At 54.5% G+C, this 20,886-nt stretch overlaps 3 protein-coding genes across 13 annotated transcripts in view; 2 read left to right on the forward strand and 1 right to left on the reverse strand.

The window, feature by feature from the left end:
- SEC16A (SEC16 homolog A, endoplasmic reticulum export factor) overlaps window positions 1–16,796 on the reverse strand; it is a 43,071-nt gene extending 26,275 nt beyond the window's left edge. For 10 of the 11 annotated variants that reach the window (XM_030818207.1, XM_030818205.1, XM_030818201.1 and 7 more), the window contains exons 1-6: window positions 16,259–16,362; window positions 7,807–11,451; window positions 5,815–5,951; window positions 2,251–2,348; window positions 804–930; window positions 113–311 (exon numbers count right to left, since the gene is read on the reverse strand). In XM_030818207.1, the coding sequence (XP_030674067.1) occupies window positions 113–311; window positions 804–930; window positions 2,251–2,348; window positions 5,815–5,951; window positions 7,807–11,382 (4,137 nt within the window). In that variant the 5' untranslated portion in view covers window positions 11,383–11,451; window positions 16,259–16,362. Of the gene's footprint in view, window positions 1–112; window positions 312–803; window positions 931–2,250; window positions 2,349–5,814; window positions 5,952–7,806; window positions 11,452–16,258; window positions 16,363–16,778 lie in introns of those variants that run through there. The other variant, XM_030818198.1, reaches the window with a different exon arrangement.
- Window position 16,797: 1 nt separating this feature from the next.
- On the forward strand, window positions 16,798–17,725 carry LOC115836400 (uncharacterized protein FLJ30774-like). The gene has a single exon (XM_030818209.1). It carries the CDS (start codon window positions 17,081–17,083, stop codon window positions 17,696–17,698), a length of 618 nt encoding a protein of 205 aa, XP_030674069.1. The 5' UTR covers window positions 16,798–17,080; the 3' UTR covers window positions 17,699–17,725.
- Window positions 17,503–19,342, forward strand: C8H9orf163 (chromosome 8 C9orf163 homolog). Its single transcript, XM_003279784.3, has one exon. It carries the CDS (start codon window positions 17,721–17,723, stop codon window positions 18,330–18,332), a length of 612 nt encoding a protein of 203 aa, XP_003279832.1. The 5' UTR covers window positions 17,503–17,720; the 3' UTR covers window positions 18,333–19,342.
- Window positions 19,343–20,886: the final 1,544 nt, after the last annotated feature.

Below are 20,886 nucleotides of genomic sequence, written 5' to 3' on the forward strand. Positions count from 1 at the left end.
AAACGGGCAAAATCAATTCCCCAGGCACAGCAGTAAAACTTTAGGTACATTGCAAACAGCATGGTGGTTCTAAATACAACTGTCCGCGTGTCTGTGAGGCGCCGCCGCGCACCTGGTGTGAGTGGGAGCTGAGGCTGCTGCGGCGGCTGGCCAGGCTGTGTGCGCTGTGCAGGCTCCGTGCCGAGTGCTCGCTGTGGACGCTGCGCCGGTCCACCTCTTCCCCATAAGGGTCTCTGTGCGGATCGGGGTCATCGTCAAAACTCCCCGTGAAGCGAGGATCGTACCTCCAGTTGTTGTCACGTTTCTCGGGCCTAGAGGAAGCCGGGGGACAGAGGCAGAGGAATGGGAGTGCAGGAGGTCCCATCCCCATGTGCCACGCAGCTGCCCAGGAGCCGAGACCGAGACCCCTGGGGCCGAGCCACAACACACCACACCCAACAGTCAGGGCCCTCTGACGTGCAACTTTAGAGAAGTACTGCAAATGCGTCTCCAGTGTGGTCACTTCTCTGGGCTGCAGGGTGCGACTGGTAAGAAGGGACGATGAGAAAGAGTGAGCCCAATCTCCCAGGTGCTCCCAGAGGTGCTGAACAGTCCTCTTGCTGAGGCCAGTTCTCCTGTAACAGTCCAAGCTGGGAACCCTGGGAAGGTCTGCTCCCTCCTTCCTTTCAGACAGGGACCAAAACATCAGGCAGATGCTCACCCAAACTACCACAGCTCTGTTAAAACCCAGACATGAGGGCAGAGAAGCACTAGCGCGCCCTGGCTGCCCCCAGCCTCTGCCCCCACAGGGGTGCTCCACCAACCTGTCCCCGTAGGCAGAGTGCTCTCTCCTGTACGCGTCATACTCTGCATCACACCAATATCTCCGGTCATAGGTGCGGGGGTCCCTGACTCTAGCACTGTAGTGGTAACGATCCCAGTGGCCTGGATCTGTGAGCAAGGAATTAATGATTAATACAGTAACATGCAAAAGAAGAAATGCCTCAGATATCACTAAGGAAGCGATACCACCCCAGGACTTCATGTTCCAAGGACTCCTCGAGAAACCCAGCTTCTCTCCTGGAAACCAGCACGACACCAGGAAGCCATGACATCTGGAGGGCCCTAGCTACCTAAAGGCAACTGGCTGATTTTTCTCTCAATACAAGTGTTTTAGATTAAAAGGAAAAAATATTTTTAGAAAAGGTGCTAAAAGATTTAAGGTCCTTTTTCTTCTTTTTTTTAAACAGAGATGGGGTATTACTATGTTTCGCAGGCTGTTCTTGAACTCCTGGGCTCAAGTGCTTCTCCCACACCTCGGCCTCCCTAAGTGCTGGGATCACAGGTGTGAGCCACTGCGCCCAGCCAGTTCTCTTTCACGGCTGCTGCTTTTGACTAGTTAATCCCCTAACTGTAAATTTTACTACTATTTCTTCTCCTTAATGTGACTCTTAAGGTTTTCAAAAATAATCTCAATATTAAAAGGTTACTTTAAAAGGGCTGTAAACAAACTGGATATACCATTTTCAGCAAGTGTTTTTAGCAAGTATTAAGAAAAAGTTCTTAAAAGGTCTTTTATCATCTTTTCTAAAGATGTATTTTTTAAATTTATATTTAAAACAGGTGCAAATATCAAAGAGGATATTTGATATTTGTCAAGGGGATTCAGGGCCCAGAGCACAAGAGGCCACAGCCAGGGCAGGAGTGACCGGAGGAGGCTCTTCCCGGGAACATGGCCACTGTGCCGCACACACTGCATGGAGGGCAGACGTGGCTGCAGCTGGATGCCGCCAGGGAGCACCCAGGTCGCTGCCCGGTGGGCGTGGCCCATATCCACACCACCCCAGGCAGCAGCTGCCAGCCTCCTGTGGTCAGGAGTGTGGGAAACACGGCTGGTGTGACCGAGGAGATGGTTTTTCATTTCACTTCCTTTTCATCCGTTTATGTTTACGAAGGCACATGTAGACACAGCAGCTCTCGAACTGCTGGTTATGCTCTGCTAGAGAATCAGAGAAATCTGCCAATATGACAAAGATGCATTCACGCTAAGATTAAGATGTAATTTAGTAATGAAAAATAGCAATATAATTATTTCCAAATACAAAGTATTTTCAACTATTTTGGCTCTTGGGCAAAAACATAAAGAGATTAATAAAAGGGGACATTTCCTGGAAGTCACCAGCAGGTGCTGGCTGGCCAGGGCTGCATGTCATCAGAGTCTTTTGCACAAGGCACCTGCTAAGGCCAGCTGCTTGGAGTTCCTTGACATACCTCCATAATCGTACTGGCTGGAGTAATAACTTGCATAGTAATCGCTCTGACTGCTCCATCCACTTTTGGAACTATAGTATCCTTCAGGATACCCTTGCCTGAAAAAACACACAGTGCTGTTAAAAAACAAATTATCTATTTCTTAAAGTGTGACATCAGCCAATATAAATAATTCCCAAAGCAATGGGCATTCATCAAAGCACTTTGGTTGTACAAAAATTCCAATTAGAAGATTCAAAACAGTAGCAAGGCTGAGATTGTGGAATTTCCCACCATACGGCTAATTTAAATTCATCTTGGTAAAATAACTAAGAGTCGTTCGGCTAAAAAGAACTGACCCTTTTTGTGTTCTCACTGCTGTAGCCTATAAAAGTCAATGCTAAAATAGGTCCTAGAATTTTTGATATTATGCTCAGTAGAGGACAAAATGGACTGAGCTTTTTTTTTTTTTTCTTGAGACAGGTCTCACTCTGTCGCATAGGCTGGAGTGCAGTGACATGATCTCAGCTCAACACAACCTCCACCTCCCAGGCTCAAGCAATCCTCCCACCTCAGCTTCTGAGTAGCTGGGACTACAGGCACGTGCCACCACAGCCGGCTAATTTTTTATATTTTTCATAGACATGGGGTTTCACCATGTTGCCCAGGCTGGTCTCGAACACCTGGGGTCAAGCGATCCACCCACCTCAGCCTCCTAAAGTGCTGGGATTGCAGGAGTGACCCACAGTGCCCGGTCTCACTGAGCCATTCAAACCAACCTAAAATGCCAGTTTTACAGCCTCAACCCCAGACCGCTGGCTGTTGGTGCTCCCTGCACGCGCGCAGGGTACCCCCGTCAGAGCCCGTGTGTGTGCTCCTGGAGCGGGACTCTAACTGCCCCGCCTCCCCCTCAGGTCTCCTGGAACCGACGTGGTGTCAGATTCCTACACGTGCCCCAGAAAGGCTGGTTTTGTAGACCAAGCCATGATCCTGACTCTCACTACAGGAAAAGCACAAGTTAGTACAATGATCAAGTATCAGACCTTCTGGTACCTTCAAGATTCTTGAAAGGCCAGCCTGGTAAACACAGTGAGACCCTATCTTCATAAAACAGTAAAAAAATTAGCCAGGCATGGTGGCATACACCTGTAGTCCCAGCTACGCAGGAGGCTGAGGCAGGAGGATGGCTTGAGCCCAGCAGGTTTTAAGGCTACAGTGAGCTATGACGGCACCACTGCACTCCAGCCTGGCTAAAAGGGTGAGACCTAAAAAGACTCTTGAAAGGATGTAAGAGCATTTTATAGTTTTCATACAATATTTAATTTTTAAAATGTGACCCTTCCCACGCCCCTTCAGGAGACATCACGGGAGCCGCGCACCCGCCGCTGAGGTTGGCTGCTCGGTCAGTGCAGCACCTCTGCATGAGACGGGGCCCACTTGTCCCCCTACATCCAACTGCTCAGCCACAGTAACGAGCCCTGCTGACCGACAGCCTGAGTGGCCACTCTTGGGTCTATTACATTCACATGGGCCACAGCAGGTTCTGGAGAAATTATCTGACTTGGGGTTTCCAAGAAGCCGCCGTGTCCTCAGCCAACCTTTCCAACCCCAGTCATTCATCAGGAGCAACACAGTCTCAAAAACAACAAGGCTGAGACAGGCAGTGCCTGCGGGGATCTGACCACACCAGGCCCAGAGAGGTGAGTCCATGCCACACACAAGCGCGGAGGCTGAACACACGCGTGAGACGTGTGCTCCCCAACCAAAGTGGGGGAAGGAGCAGGGAGGATTCCCCAGAGCCGGTGCAAGCCAGGGCTGAAGGCAGCCGCAGGATCCGAACACCAGAAGGAAGAGGAAGCCTGCGGATCTGGTGCCAAAGCCACTCCTGTGGTGACCTGACCCCGCCTCTGGTGAGAGGCCTTCTCCGTATCATGAGCCACCACTGGCCTCTCAGAATCGGTTCCTAGGTGAGCCTGGCAGGGCGGCCAGCAGAAGGAAAACGGAACAGTGAGAATCCTCCCTGGCTGTCTCTCCTCCGTGTTCTCGCCTCTCAGGACCTCTAGGAAACACCTGTCCGCTCACCCTCACCCGGACCTGGAAGGCTTTGCATAGGAATATGATCTTAACTTCAAACCCCGCTTCCCAGGTGACCGAGTGACACACAATAGCTCAAACCTTGGGAATTTTCTCACAATTACAGCCTCCAGAGAGGTGAAGCCTCACAGTGCCGCCTGCTTCACAAAGCACCTCCAACATCCAGCTGCACACCGCCCAGTGCATGCCCTTGGAGCCGAGTACACCAGGGCCAGCTGCGTGGGCAGAGGTTTACAGACAGAGCCTTTGTCTTTAGATAAGCTCCTAAAAACCTCTAAGAATAAGCATGAGGAACCTTTCAAAAACAAGTGCAGGTACAAAGTCTTCATTAATGACTAGCTTTTTCTCTATTACCAAGTTTAAGAAGCAACATCCCCTTGCAGGGAGCCTCTACCTGTGAGACAGTCTCTCCTCAGATCTGACAAGGAGCAAGTGCAGCTAAGGCCCTGGAAGGTGCAGCCTAGCACAGTGGCCAGGACCACGCCCATCCCTCGCAGGGCTCTGCGCACCTCCCTGAGTGGAGCTGAAAATCAACAACAGCCTCCTCTGCTCTAGGGCCCAGGAGGACTCTGACCTGGCTTAAGGCCTGCTCAGCTGAAGGCACAGTGCCACAGGTCTTTCCAAACCCCTCTTCTGTAATGGCAAACAGAGGCATGGCTGGCCTTCAAGCAGAGGAGGCAACGTCAACGAGAAACAGGCTGGCCGGGCACAGTGGCTAATGCCTGTAATCCCAGCACTTCGGGAGACCAGGGCAGGAGGATCCCTTGAGGCCAGGAGTTCGAGACCAGCCTGGCCAACATAGTGAGACCCTCGTCTCTACAAAAAAAAAATGAACAAAATTAGCTGGGTTTGATGGGGCATGTCTGTAGTCCCAGCTCCTCGGGAGGCTGAAGTGGGAAGACTGCTTAGGCTCAGGAGGTCAAGGCTGCAGTGAGCCAAGATGGCACCATTGCACACCAGCTTGGACAACATAGTGAGACCTGCCTTAAAAGAAGAAAAAAGGAAGAGGAAACACAGGCTTTCAAGCCCTGCTTTCTGTAGCCAGCCTGACAGGTCTAAGAATTAAGTCACCTCTGTGACCAGTCCTCCCAGGCCTCCAGAGACCGGTGAAAAGCTGCCGTGTCTCTGGGGAGCCTGAACACCCCATTAGCAAATGGCCGGACCAACAGACGTGCCCCGGCCAGAGAGGCTCACAGACAAGTCAGAGGCTGCTTCTCTGCAGCCCTGAGCAGGGTCTGGCCCCAGTAGAGGTGGAGGCCAAATGCTAACTGACCAGCACAGCTAATGACCACCCGGGGCAGTGTTTAATTTCATTTAAAAACACACCCTACAATTTGTCCATACCAAGAAAATGTAAACATATGTTAGATAAGTTTGTATAGTTCTTCAGAAATACAGAACTTTTCGAGTCACTAAGTTATCCCCATAGCAAGGAACACAGACATGGGTCTGAGTATGACAGAGAGGCAGCCAGGGTGGGCGTGGCCGCACCTGGGAGGTGGCCGTTCCGAGGAGTGGCTTGCTCGGGAGCTGGGCCGCTCGGGCTCGGGGTAGCGGTAGTTCTCGGCGTAAGCAGACGCAGCACTGTCATAGGGCCTGTATCGAGGCTCGTAGAGGCCGTAGACATCCTGTGGGAGGAAGCATTTGGGCAGGATTAGATACCAATCAAGAGCAAGCTCGTCCAACAGCCAGCCTGGGCTGGAAACATCGCAGATGGCTGCTCTCCAGCAGGACTGAGTGTGGCCCTTCCCTCATACACAACCACACAGACCTCCAAAGCACAGCCACACTCACAGGCAGCGGGGTGTCCTAAGACCCACAGTCCTGGCCCTGTTCAGGAGACCCCTGGATGGATCCAGGGCACCAGCATGTCAGCAGACAACCCCAGGGGGCTGTGGCGACTTCTGGAAGGGGCTGTTAGGTTTCTGCTTCCTGGTAAGTCCAGTGTGGAGATGCCATGATTTGAACAACCCCTTCGTCCCGCTTCAGATGCCACCTAAGTCAGAGAACCAGGGTCCCAGTGAACAGAGCCACAGCCAGGAGCAGCCTCTAAAAGCGGAATGTGCTTTATTCTCCGGAGCCTTCAGCCCCATCACCAACCTATTCGTGGCCACAGATCTGTCCCCAAGGGGGCCCATGTGGACACATGAGGATCTGAAGACATGCAGTGCCCTGGGCACACGCCAGAATTCATGCTTAAGGGCCTCAAAGCCTCAAGGCCTCGACGCTGCCGCTGCCTGGCAGGCAATGTGAAATCACAGCAAAACCGACTCACCCTTGGCCACCCAGACACCACAGCAAGAGGCACGGCAAGAGGAGTGCACTCCTGCGGAGGGAGGTGGCTTGCAGCAGGAGGATGGGACAAAGGACCCAAAGTGAGGCCACGGCTTCCCTTCGCTCTGCACTGGCCCTAGCCCAGGGCTCCCAGCAGAGCTGAATGTCCTTGTATGGAAATAACAAGTGCCTGGGCTCCTTCTGGAACCTACACAGGTCTGAGGGGTCACCTGGTCACATGCACACAAACCGTGATGCTCGAGGCCCATGGGGGAGGTCCAGCCCCATTCCCCGGGCAGTACCCAGCCAGCCACGGCAGGCTTGCTCCTCGGGACGGACCCCTTTCTGACTGCAAGGCCTTCCTGTGTGGCCCCAAGTCTGGTTCCAACTGGCCTTACATATCGCAAGACCTTGGTTTTCCAACTCCCTATCACACAACCCTTCTACCTGGGGTGACACTGAATCGGTGAACCCAATCGGCGTATGTTGAACTGGGTTAGAGGCTAGGAAAAGCAGATAATGATCAAATGTGTACACAGACACTTTTCGAACGACTGCAGGATTACACGGAACCTAACTCAAATGTCACTCATGAGCTGGTGTCTCTGTGAAAAGAGGCACAGAAGAATCTTCTGCACGAGCACAGCCGGTCCCCGAGCCGCTGCCCGCACCATGTGCTGAGAGTAGCTCGCGGGACTCCGCCTCGCTTAGCTGGTGCGTGTGGCTCATGCTCCAAAACTGCCTATTTTCTCTCCATGTTTTTATTCTCCAGGAGGCATTTAAAGGACTATGGTTATGCCCAGTGCTTCTGACATAAGCTTCCAGAAGCTAGCCCAGCTTCCCAAGGCATGCAACACAGAACTTTTCTGCAGACAGCCAGCAGGAGCAGGGGTGACAGGAAATGGAGAGCTCTTTTTGTCACATAAGCTGGGGAGGCTGGTTCAAATCCTAAGCAGGTATTATAAGCAATTCAAGATGCTAATGCGTGGTGTGAACTAAGGGTGGCCTGTGCTTGGGAGAGTAGGTTCTGGAGCCAGGAGCCCTGTCCTCAAGAAGCGTTACTGGAATACTGTTCTCACACCTGCGGGACTGTGGGTGACCTCGGAACCAAGCAAACAAACACTACTAAGGAATACACCGTGAGTGAAAGAGACTCAACTGGTCAAAGCAAGGAGAGAAAAGTGGGTTACACATGCGACTCGACTCTACCTGGTAATAGAGGGAGGCTGCGCCAGGCTCCGGTGGGTACGGCGAGGGGTACTGAGGCTGGTAGGCATCGTACAGAGACCGGTAGTAGTAGTAGGCGGCCAGGTCCTGAGGCGGCGGGCCAGGGGCAAGTGCAGGCACTGGCTGTGGCCACGGCTGCTCTGACGGCACAGCTGCCTGGCCGGAGCCAGTGGACACCAGCGACACGCTAGAAGACTGAGGAGGCCGAGGCGGCAGCTGCTGACCCGCATCGACAGGAACCAGACTTGCTGGTGGCTGTGCTGAGTTCTGGGCCTGTCCCTGTGCTGGCAGACTTTCTGGATTTGACAGCTCTGAAAACGTGGCTTTGGGTAGTTGTGGGGGAGAAGCCTGTTGCTGGGGTGGCACCAGCCCCTGCTGGGCTCTTTCGAGGCCAGGCTGGCCCTGGGCATCTTTCGTGACCTGCTGATAAAAACGGTCAAGGTTAGGCACCCCAGGCCCAGATTGTCTGGGATGACTGGCAACAGTTTGCTGAGAAGCGAGGCTGTCAGACTGGGACAGGCTGTACACGCTTACAGGATTTTCCAAAGTCCTGCTTAAGGTAAAGTCTAGGGCTCCGTAAGTGTCTTCCTGATGACTGGAATGGTTTGCCTTATTACCATCAGGCACCAGGGTGCCGTGTGCAGGTGGAACTAACACCACACTTGTGCTTCCAGCAGGGCTATTAGCAAATCCGGGAAGAGCACTTCCTGCCTTACGATCCTTTTGACTTTCTGGAACCAAGTTCTCTGGAACTGGCTGGGATGGTGGTTGAACCAGCAAATTAGCAGGCTGATTAGAAACCATTTCGGAAGCACCAGAACCTTGTGGAAAATTACTTTGGGCAACACTGCTAGACAGAGACAAGCTAAGGACAGAGCTGGTTGGAATCCCGGACAAAGAAGTGTTCTCTCCAGAATCACCACCGAGAGCCCAACTGCTGACTGCAGGTCTATCCCCCACCAAAGCCTCTCTCCAGGACTGATTCTTCTCATTAGAGTTCGATAAGGACACAGGAAAGTTAATGGGCTGAGCCAGATTATAGCTGTGATCAGGCTGGGCAATCAAGACTGGCGGATTCTGCAGAGACTCAGTGGGCGGTGAGGATAATAAACTTGCATAACCAGAACTCGCCTGGGACTGAAGGGCCTCCTCCTCTCCCATTTTGGGAGGATTCTCAAGGTTCTCAGAAGCACCAATGCCACCTCGGCTCTGCACAGGGGCCGCCGAGCTTGGCGTCCGTGCCTGCTGCCCGGACATCGCCTCTTCTGGAGGCTGAACAACTTCAGGTGGCTGAGGTTTTGCAGACACATAAAGCGCCGGGGCTGCAGGGGCCAGAAGGACGTTGCCTCCAAAATCTGGCAGCTCACTTTGCGCCCACAGAGTCGTTGCTGGGCTCTCACACTTCACGGGCCCCTGGGCCCTGGCTGACGGCCTCTTCTCGGGTGCTGGATACACAGTATCCAAGGGCGGCGCCCCTGCGTGCGGAAGCACGTGCGCAGCTTCCGTGGTGGAGTTAAGAGGCAGGGGACACACCTGGGGTGCACAGAGGGTCTCCATGTTGTCTGGCGGCTGCTCCAGGTTGCCAGGGGAAGCATCAGGCAGGGCGGCAGCCGGTCTGCACTGCTTCTGGCGGGCACAGGTCTCCCTTACTTCACCAACCACGTTGGCGCGGTCTGCCTCAAATGGTTTTACCCCAACCAAGTGGGATTTTACCGGTTCAAAAGAACTATTTGCACTTGTCTGAAATATTCCTGTAGGTTTCGGGGGGCTCGGGGTTGAGGGCTGGGACATGCTGCCACGGTAATTCTGGCTCACAGTGGTCTCGTCTGTTTCACCTCCTACAGGAGAGGAATCGATTTGCTTAAAAAAACTACCTGAAGCTTCATCCTCAGGTTTTCCAACTTCTTGCTGAATGAATGTGCCAACCAGCTCCTGGGGCCTGGCTGAGCCTGAGAGCCTTCTGTGGCTTCTGCTGCTATAGCTGGATGACGTGCTGTCAGGGTGCACTGTGTGCAGTGTGGCATCAGGGGCTCCGGCGTGGCACACAGCACCATGCCTGGGCACAGCTGGCCCGGGAAGGGGCCCATATCTGAACTGGTCACTCGGGGAGGAAGGGTCCAAATTGAGGGGCTCACTTGGCAGAACTTCTTGATTCTGAACAAATTCTAAGTTCTCAACATTCTCATACTGCGAGCCGCTGGCATCCGGCACCCCTGTGCTCGCTGCGTCACCCCACACATCACCAGCAGCCTCATTGCTGGGGCCTGGGGGAAGGGCCTGGCAGAGGCTACCTGCCCCCATGTGTGCAGGTGCGGGCGGACGGCCTAGCCCAGGGCTGGAGCAGAAATCATCAAAGTCGGCTTGACCAGATAAGCCCGCTTTTTCAGATGAGAGATTCTCCTCATTTTCTGTCTCTCCCCCTTGGAAAAACATCGCCAGAGCTCCTGAGGCTCCCGAGTCTGCTTCCAGCGGGGCACAGCCAGCCCCGGCCCCGGCCCCGGCCCCCAGCAGGTGGTGCGTACGGTTTTCTGGGCTATCTCCCTGGGCGAGGGGGTTCACAAGAGCAGAGGTGGGCCGGTGCTCCTTCTTCACTCCTGGATTCTGCCTGAGCTCTGGGCTTGCCCAGTGATTCACGATTCTGGGATTTTGCCTGAATGTATTTTCAGGATCAAAGTTATTGGCCAGGTGGCTTCCACTTTGCAAGTGGCCCACCTCGTCTCTTCTGTCACTGGGCAAGGCTGCTGGGGGAGCCACCAGAGGGCTGTGTTGCTCATGACCAGGGCCCTGATGGAGGATGGACGGGGTGGGGAAATGAGGAACGCTGGTGGCACAGGGCACCCCGCTGGGAACAGGTCCTTCAGGGCAGGGTGAATGATGTTGCCCCGAGGGCTGTGGGCCTCCCTGCACTGGCCCCCACTGTCCTGGCATCTGCAGACGAGGCTGAGGGAGGGAAGGGGATGCTGCTGGGGTGACCACACCGTCATGCGGGTTTTGCCTGCTCAGGGGTCGGTCGAGCCCAGGCATGTTCCCATGAGGATGGCCCCCATGAGACGTTTCAGGATCCATTCCTGGAATGTAGTGAGGCAGATATGGCAGAGTCTGAACTTCAGGCTCTGAACTGGGACCGACCTCTGCACTCCTGTTCATCTCAGGCCCAGGAGGTGCTGAAGGTGTCAACACACCAGAAAACGGACTGGCATCTGCTCTGGGCTGTGTCAGAGGTCCAGGCAGGGGCTCACAGGGTCCCTGAGAGCTATCTCTGGCATGTGTGTGAGGCACAAGCAAACCAGGGTGCTGAGAAAACCCTGCGGGGGCTGGGCCTTGCAAGACAGGTGGACTGCTTTTGGACGAACTGCCTGGTGGTGTGCTTTGGAGCACCTGTCTACTAAAAGCAAATGGATCCGTGACCGGCTGTAATGGGCAAGTCGTCGGAGCCACTGCTACATTATTATTAGCCCGTCTCCTGTAAGGGCTGCTAGCCCAGAACACGCTCCGAGGACTCCCGGCTGGAGGTGGCCCAGCCACGCCAGACGGGACCGCCTGGGGCGGCGGCTGCATGACTGAACTCTTGCACAAGTCAATGCTGCTTACAGAAGGAAGCAGGATACAGCTTTTCCTTAATTGGAGCTGGAAAAGAAAAAGAGAAAATCAGCATAAAATCCATATATTCAAAGTCCTAGCTGCAATCAGGAAAACTAAGGAAAAAGAGAAACATTGAACATGATTTTGGCCGGGCGCGGTGGCTCACGCCTGTAATCCCGGCACTTTGGGAGGCCGAGGCGGGCGGATCACGAGGTCAGGAGATCAAGACCATCCTGGCTAACACAGTGAAACCCCGTCTCTACTAAAAATACAAAAAATTAGCCGGGCGTGGTTGCAGGCGCCTGTAGTCCCAGCTACTCGGGAGGCTGAGGCGGGAGAATGGCCTGAACCCGGGAGGCGGAGCTTGCAGTGAGCCAAGATCGCGCCATTGCACTCCAGCCTGGGTGACAGAGCGACATTCCGTCTCAAAAAAAAAAAAAAAAAAAAAAAAAAAAAGAACATGATTTTATGTCACTTAAATCCTGAGGACTCTCTCTCCCCTACACCCCACCCCAGCAGAGAACACCTGTCCCTGAGGAGCTGCTCTGGGGGGCAGTGGACAGAGTGAGAGCCCTGGATGGCCTGGCCGCGAGCTGATGGAGTATGTCTAGATGGTCACTCCCTCCTCTGGGATCCTCTACTTACAAGGCCCATTGCTGCCGCGGACCTGCGCCACAACAACAGAGACAGTGCGGAACCTGACCACTGGTGTGATATGCTACCAGACTCACAGATACTCAAGGTTTTCCTGTAAACCATCCCTAGATCCAGGAAGAGCCAACTCTTCTATTAAGAAAGAAAAACTGGCCAGATGTGGTGGCTTACGCCTGTACTCCCAACACTTTAAGAGGCCAAGACGGGAGGACCACTTGAGCCCAGGAATTCGAGGCCAGCCTGATCAACAGTGGGATCTCATTTCTACAAAAAATACAAAAATCAGCCAGGCGTGGTGGTGCACACCTGTAGTCCCAACTACTCAGGAGGCTGAGGTAGGAGGATTGCATGAGGCTGGGAAGTCGAGGCTGTCGTGAGCTATGACAGCACCACTGCCCTTCAGCCTGGGTGACACAGTGAGTCCCTAGCTCAAAAAAAAAAAAAAAAAAAAAGAAAAAGAAAAACTTTATATCATACTTTCCATACATGTTAATTTTAAATTTCAAAAGGGATACAAAAGTTTAAAATTCATTCTTCCATTTTCTTTGATGAAAGAGCATTACGTAGTTATAAAAGCTGCAAAATAGGCTGAGTGCAGTGGCTCATGCCTGTAATCCCAGCACTTTGGGAGGTCAAGGTGGAAGGACTGCCAGAGCCCAGGAGGTTGAGACCAGCCTGGGCAACATAGCAAGACCTTGTCTCTACAAAAGAAGAAAGTTAGTCAAACATGGTGGCACACACCTGTAGTCCCAGGGACTCAGGGGGTTAAGGAGGGAAGATCACTTGTGTCCATGAGTTCGAGGCTGCACTGAGCTATGATTGTACCACTGCAGTCCAGCCTGGGCAACAGAGCAAGACAGTCTCTATTTAAAAAAAAATAAATAAATAAAAAGTGACACAATCATGTTTTTAAAAAGCACTACAAAATAAATATATTCATCTAAATGCCTTTTATCACACCTCTTCATAGGTCTCATTTTTTGTACTGTGACTGGCTTAAGGTCTGAAAGGACCACCAGCAAGACGTTACCTTTGAACTGGAGCTGTAACTATACCTGGAATGGAAACTCCCAGGAAACTTAAAGCAGCTTTACGAGGCACAGACTGGATTCCAAAATTTTCAACAACAGGCAGAATTGCCAAGAAACCTCTTATAGAAAACAAAGGGGCAAAAACCTCCATCAGTTTTTAAATAGAACATAGTAGATACAAACTTGAATAGTTAACCTGGCCTCTTAAGACAAAAATTCAAGGGCTATATCTTTAGGAAAGTTATTTTCTTTCTATCAGTCTTTCTTCTTGTCAGCACCACCCTCATGAACAAACAGATAAGTTTAGCCAATCAAAGGAAAAATTAAACCAAAGGGGAGGACTCTGGAGTTTAATCCACACTTTTTTTTTTTTTTTTTTTTTTTTGAGACGGAGTCTCGCTCTGTCGCCCAGGCTGGAGTGCAGTGGCGCAATCTTGGCTCACTGCAAGTTCCGCCTCCCGGGTTCACGCCATTCTCCTGCCTCAGCCTCCGGAGCAGCTGGGACTACAGGCACCTGCCACCACGCCCAGCTAATTTTGTCTTTTCAGTAGAGATGGGGTTTCACCATGTTAGCCAGGATGGTCTTTGTCAGACCTCTGAGCCCAAGTCAAGCCATTGCATCCCCTGTGACTTGCACGTATATATCCAGATGGCCTGAAGTAACTGAAGATCCATAGAAGAAGTAAAAATAGCCTTAACTGATGACATTCCACCATTGTGATTTGTTTCTGCCCCACCCTAACTGATCAATGTACTTTGTAATCTCCCCCACCCTTAAGAAGGTTCTTTGTAATTCTCTCTACCCCCGAGAATGTACTTTGCGAGATCCACCCCCCGCCCCCAAAACATTGCTCCAACTCCACCGCCTATCCCAGAACCTGTAAGAACTAATGATAATCCACCACAGATTTGCTGACTCTCTTTTCGGACTCAGTCCGCCTGCACCCAGGTGAAATAAGCAGCCTTGTTGCTCACACACAGCCTGTTTGGTGGTCTCTTCACACGGACGCGCATGAAAGTCTTGATCTCCTGACCTCATGATCCACCCGCCTCGGCCTCCCAAAGTGCTGGATTGCAGGCGTGAGCCACCGTGCCTGGCCAATCCACACATTTTTGCAGATGCATATTATTTTCGTCCTTGGAAATCTTTCTGATATTCAGATAAAAGAAGAAAACATTGGCCAGGTGCAGTGGCTCACACCTGTAAGCCCAGCACTTTGGGAGGTAGGAGGATCACTTGAGTCCAGCAGTTTGAGACCAGCCTGGGCAACACAGCAATACTCTATCACCACAAAAAAAAAAAAAAAAAAAAAAAAAGCCGGTCATGGTGGTGCGTGCCTGTAGTCCCAACTACTCAGGAGGCTGAGGTGGGAAGATCGCTCTTGAGCTAGCGAGGTTGAGGCTGCAGTGAGCCTTGTTCAAGCCACGACACTCCAGCCTGAGTGACAGAGCGAAACTCCGTCTCAAAAAAAAAAAAAAAATTATTCCGCAGCTCTCCTAGACTAAGAGCTTTTTTATAGCAAACACTATCACTTACAAGGGGCATTCCAACCTTCATGCTCCCTAATTGACAGCTTTTTAGCAACATGCCACTTTCATTTGGAACAATCTTGTGACTTGAATCGATTTTTTTTTATCTTTTTCTCTACTCGCCAGGAGAAAAACAATGCAACTGCCTATCACCTATGTCACCACTATAGGGAATTTTATTCTGTAACCTCAAGTCATCTAACTCTTTTATTGTTCCAAAGAGGTCAGCTGATCTTGAAGAGGCAGTATTCATAAACCTAGCTAGTCAGTTAAACTGCCTTGTAACCATGTGGATACCTAAGCAAAACTCTTTTTAGTATAGTTCTGGCTACAAAACTGAGGTATTTAAAACGCATGCACACCCCTCTCCTCTTGCTGCCACTGGCTTCACATTTTAAGTGAGGAAAACAATAGTGTGCCAGGAAGCCCCTGAGTTTACCTACTGCCTACAGTCTCCCTCACGGTGGCTGCTAGTGACGCCCTGTCAGACTATGGGATGCTTGACACAAAGACATAATCAACTCCAGTTCTCTAAGTTAGAATGGCAACCACACACAGTTAGATGTTGAAGAGGAAGCCAGCGACAGAGGAGGCCAGCAGCCTAACACTGCTGAAAATGACGAAGACCCTGGTATTCATGAAAGATGCTTACAGAAGGAGAAATCACATTAACATTTACCCACTACCATGACCTCTTGTTGGGTTTGGCAAAAAAAAGAAAAAGAAAAAGAAAGTGCCCACTGCCTCAAAGAAAACTTTCAGTACAATTTTGAGACTCACTGTAGTAACCACTATTAAGAGTAAACGAGGAACAAGGAACAAGAAAGACACGCTATTTTGCCTCTTGTCTACAAGATACCAGCACCGGAACCCTAAGAAAGGGGATGGGGAAAAAACGCAGGGAGGCTGCATTGTGCTGAAACTTGCAAAATTATCACTTCTAGGAAGAACTGTCTGCGGTTCTGTTTGCTTCGTATTGCCACATGGGGGATGGGAAATACCTCTTTCGTTAACATCGGCATCATACATGCAAAACAAAATCTTAATATACAATCCACACCCAACTTACAAGCCATTTAAAAGTGTTCTTAAGCGGCAAAAGCTGACTTTAAATGGCTCTGAGGTCTCTGAAGGCTCTACTGTAACACTTCCATCACAAAGGGGCGAGCCGGATCACACACTCCTCCAACCCTCGGCCTCTGTTGCAACACCCTGATCGCCCTATCAAGAAATTACAAACAACTCTGCTCTTTGGTTCAAATGTAAATGTGTCTCTTCACCAGCATCGCTAAAGAAGCCTTCCAGCCGGTGAGGACAAGACACGCTCATTTGAAAAGTTAAGAGTCTTACGAGGGGTGCCTGGGGGTCCAGCCTCCCGCCCCGGGAACCGGCATCACCGCAGCCCAGCCGGGTGCACGTCAGTCCCTCGAGTCCCACGGCGGCCCGCGCCGCGTCCGGCCTCCCGCTCTGGCCCGCGGGCCCGGACGTCTGTCCCCTCGACCGGCCCCGGCGGGACCCGAGATGCGCCGCCCGCTCGGGGCTGGGCCCAGCCGCCTCCTCTCCTCCGCGCCCCGGCCTCCACGGCCTGGCTCCGCCAGCCGGCCTCCGCCTTCCTCCTCCCGCGCTCGCCCCCTCACCCGCGCGGCTGAGACCGATCGATCCCTCAGGAGCCGCGGGCGAAAGCCCACCCGGCGCTGACGACGAGCGCAGACACCTCAGCCGCCGCGGCCATCTTGGCACATCCGGCTCCGGTCTCCGCGGCCGCCGCGCCGCCGACGTGTCCGGCTTACGACATCAGCGCGCGCCCCGCCCCTGGACCCGCCCCTCGGCTCGTCTGCCCAGACGCGTTCTCTTTCAGCCCTTCACGGCACATCCCTCGGCCCCGCCCCTCGCCGGCGTCCGTTCTTCCCCGCCTCATTGTTTCGTCCCGCCCCCCGCCCGTCTTTCCACGCCTTATCCTGTCGTTCCCGCCCCCCTTGGCCCCGCCCCTCTTCCGTCGTTCCTCCCCTCATTCTTTCATCCCGCTCCCTCAGCCCCGCCCGTCGTCCGTCCTTCTCCGCCTCATCCTGTCGTTCCCGCCCCTTTGGCCCCGCCCCTCGACCGTCCTTCCCGGCCCGTGGCCCCGCCCCCCCCGCCGGCGTCCGTCCACCGCCTCACCGCTTGGCCCCGCCCCTCGCCACCTGCCCGGCCAGAAGCGCCGGGGCCGCCCCGGGACGTCGCCCTGGTTACGCTGGCTCTTTCTCCCCGTCTTTTTTCGTTTTAAGATGTGAGAAGAGATGGGATTCTTCAATCAAGGCCACAAGCGGGAAATCAGTCTGCAGGACCGATGCCAGCAGGCTCACGCACCGAGGACAGCTACTCCGCCCAGATGAGAAGCGCGGGGCCCTGACGCGGGCGCGCTCCTCGCATTCTTCCGTTGGGCTGGGAGGCTGGAGGGCAGGCGGCGGCGGCGGCCGCGCATGCGCCGGGAGCGGCCGGAGCTGCGGGCCGCGGAGAGCCGCCTGCGCCTGCACGCTGGTTGCCTGGCTACGGCGTGGCCGCGGACCCCGAGCGACGCCGGAAGTTGGTCGATGGCTGCCGTCAGTCCCTGTCCAGCGTCCTGGGGTTTCCCCGACGCATACTCTACTGTCCTTTCGCTCTGCACAGAGGCCCGGGCAGGGAGGGGCGGCCTGGCCACTGCGCGGAGCCCGGTCTCCGCCGACTCGCAAGGGGGACGCGCGGGCTCCTCGTCCTCAAGCGCCGCCCTGCGCCTTTGCTGCGCCGGGCCCTCCCAGGCCCACCCTGGCCCCGGCCCCGCTGTCCTCCCGGGGAGGCGCGGCCTACTCGGTTCGTCCCCTCGGCCGCCAGCCCCACAGGGGCGCTGGGGTCCCAGCCCTGGCGGAGTGCACGTCGGTGGCGAGTGGGCCCGGGCGCTCGGGCGGCCAGAGCGACCCAGCGGCGGGGTGAGGCGGGTAGGCGCTCCTGCCCCTGCCACGGCCAGGCCGGGCAGCATCCACATCCTCCCGCGGAAGATCGCAGGGAACAGGTGGGCACTATCATCTGTGCCCTCATTTTCCGGAGGAGCCGAGGGAGGCTGAGCGGGTGGGGAAGCGGCCAGCCATGCCGGGCCCACTCACCTGCACACCTGCCTGGCGAGGACAGGGAAGAGCCGCGGCCTTCCTCTGCTGCTCCTTCCAGAGGGCAGGCGCCGTGGTGGGGGTGCCCGCCCGATGGCATCACGGGAGGCTGAGCTCCCAGCAGCGGCTGAGGTCCTCCCTGGGTGGGAGCCACCCTTGTCCCCAGCTGGGCCGGAGGCTGGTGAGGGAGGGGGTGGTACCCGTGCCACGCCAGCAGAGCCCCAGGCGGTGCAGGGAGAGCTTCAGTCCGGCTGACGTGGCACCAGGGCCACTCTGCTCAGCTAACATTTGCCTTTCAGGAGTCAGATTCCTGACCTGTTTGAACAGAGTTAGGGAGCACGTGGTAGGGCCCAGCCCCAGCCCCGCTGCCCCCATCTGTTTCTTCCCAGTGGTCGAGGCGCTCTGCACCCTCCGCGGAGGGAGGTGTCATTGTTTGCCCTTCCCAAAGAGGGGGATGCAGAGGTGGATGCTGCCTCTCAGGCGTGGGGCTCGCCTCTTGCCGCTCGCGAGTTCAAAGAACCCAAGAGCCAGGAGCCCAGGGCTCAACCCTTTAGGGTCCTCCGAAACCCTGTGGTCCCACCCGGGTGGGCACTAAGCTATGGGAGAGACCATAGCTGCAGAAACCAACCCTGCCCTAGGCATAAAATGCAAGGTCTCTGGACCCCAGGGCAGGGATGTTAGAAAGCAGCTTCTGTTGGCTCCTAGGGGTGTGAATCACCACATCACCTGCAGGGGGCCCGGCTGTCTTTCTTCCCCCTCTTCTCCCTAATTCTGAGTGCACGGAGACAGCTCTCAGCAGTTTGTAGCCTGCTGTGGAGTAGAGGGTTCCTGCACCCTACACCCGAGCCCATCCAGCCTCTGGGCCATAGACCCTTCCGTTGAAGGCCCAGCCTGCCCCTGAGACGCTGTGTGCCCTTTTTCAACTTCGTTAGCCTCTGAGCATCAGGTCTTCATCTCCAAGATAGAGCAAGATGAGCACCTAAACGTTTCAGGGCTGAAATGGGGTTGCCAGGACAACAAGCATGGCAGGGGCGAATGGGGACATCAGGTGACTGGCTGTGAGCCAGCAGAGGCCTCCACCCAGTGCTGGGAGGTGTCCCCCCCCCCATAGTGGCCATCACTATTCCTGGTGGGGCTTTGTTGCTTTTGCCTACAGCATCCGCTGGTTTCTCCTTTCTCCCAGTCTCTGCCCCTGCTCACACTTGGAGGCTGAACACAAATGTCACCACTTCCCTAAACCCCCCTAGGTGGGCTGCAATCAGCACCTAGTGCAAAGCTCTGTGACCACTGCTGTACCTCATTATGCAGAGCACACAGGACAGGCTTGTGTATGTCCAGGCGGTGCCAGGAAACCCACTGCCTTTGTGTCATCACAGCCTTGGTCACAGCGTGTCCTTGGTACCCCCACCAGGTCAGCTCCTCCCTTTAGCTGTGCTGTCCAGCACAGGGGCTGCTAGTGCTTGCTGTGAGACTGAGCTGGGCTCTAAGTGTAAACTACGTGGTGGGTTGTGAAGGATGCAAATATCGAATCGATCATTTTTTATTGCATATTAAAATGACAGTATCTTGGATGTATCAGATTAAACAAAATACTATTAAATTTTATTTCACCTGTTTCTTTTGTTTTTGACATAGCTGCTGGGAAATGTAAAACTCCATATGGGGCTGGTGTTATATTTCCACTGGACAGTGCTGGTCTAGAAGGCAGGCACTCAGCACCCCTAGCCTGTACTTATAGCCTCCTATGATAGGGGCCTGAAATGCTGGAGGCTGATGAGTGGACCTGGCTCTTTGCTGACAACTGGCAGGCCAGTGGCGGTCCTCCAGGAGCCCCCAGCAGAGCAGCAGTCTCAGTGAACGCAGGATGGCCCCTCACCGTGAGCTTCTGCTCCTCTTTCCTACCTGGTGTAAAACAGCAGTGGCGAGTATGTCTGGGTGCTTGTGGAGGTGTACTGGGCAGGCCTGCTCCCCGCCGGACACTGCCCTCAGCCCCTGACACAGACCCTTAGTCCTGGACACTGAAGCTGGAGGCTTGGCCTGGAGAGAGGAAGGGGCAGTCTCTGGGAGACAGGGTTGGCTGGGTGGTCTAGGCAAAAAAACATATGAAGTCCTCCAAGGTGGAAAGAACTGACACGGAGCGCTTCCTGGAGGAGGAGGGAACAGGGCCGGGAAGCTGGAATCAGGGGAGAGGAAGCAGATCTGGAGGCAGGGTCCGTAGAGTTTGTTCTGTGGCATTTGTTCATCAGGCCCCTGCAGGGGTTCCCTGTCAGCATGCCACCAGGCTGGCCAGAGGGTAGGCCAGGCTTCCTCTTCTTACCCTCATAGAGGAGAGGAAGTCACCTCTGTGAGGGGAAGGCCAGACCCCCAGGGCCATGGTGGGCAGCGTGGAGGGAGCCTCAGGCCCACTCACTTCCATGTACAAGGCCTGCCAAGCACACGGCATAGGGTCCGCAAACCGATGCTCACACGCTGCCAACCCCTTCCCGTGTTCTACTTACCTCTGAGCCCCACCCTAACCTGGAGTGCTCGCCCAGCCCAGTGTGCTCGCCAGGGGTGTGCAGCAAGACAGCACTGTCCACCGTCTAGGCCTTCCCAGGGCTGACATGGGGCCGAAGGTGCATCCCCGCCCTGGCAGATGTGCCCTTGCTCTAGGCTGCTGGGGAATGGGTCCCACAGCGCCTCCTCCCAGCACAGGCAAAGGCATCTCCTTTTGGGAGCCCACCTGGCTAGCAGAGCACAGGTAAGATGGCTCCAGCAATGGTGGGCTAACTACTGTGTGTCCAGCTGTGCTGCAAGCTTCCAGAAGCCAGAGACCCTCAGCTACCACCCAGGTGTTCAGCCTTGGGCAAGCTACCTGGCCTTTCCAAGCCTCTGCCTCCTCCCCTGTAAAAGGAGGTGACAGCCTTGCCCTTTCCCGGCTTCCTGCAAGGACTCCCTGGACCTGACCCTACCGGGTGGCCAGCGGATCCTCCACACCAGGCCTCCCTGGAGGCACGGGGCACATTGATGGCACTGCCAGCAGCCTCGTTACTGCAGGAGCGTCATGTTCCTCATCTCCAGCATCTTCAAGCATGTTGGGCACATAGCAGGTCTCAGAGAACATTTTTCTGGAATCATTGAGCCGAGTACTTACCATGCAAGGTGCTAAA

The sequence above is a fragment of the Nomascus leucogenys genome, chromosome 8, assembly GCF_006542625.1.
Source record: "Nomascus leucogenys isolate Asia chromosome 8, Asia_NLE_v1, whole genome shotgun sequence".
NCBI lineage: Eukaryota > Metazoa > Chordata > Mammalia > Primates > Hylobatidae > Nomascus > Nomascus leucogenys.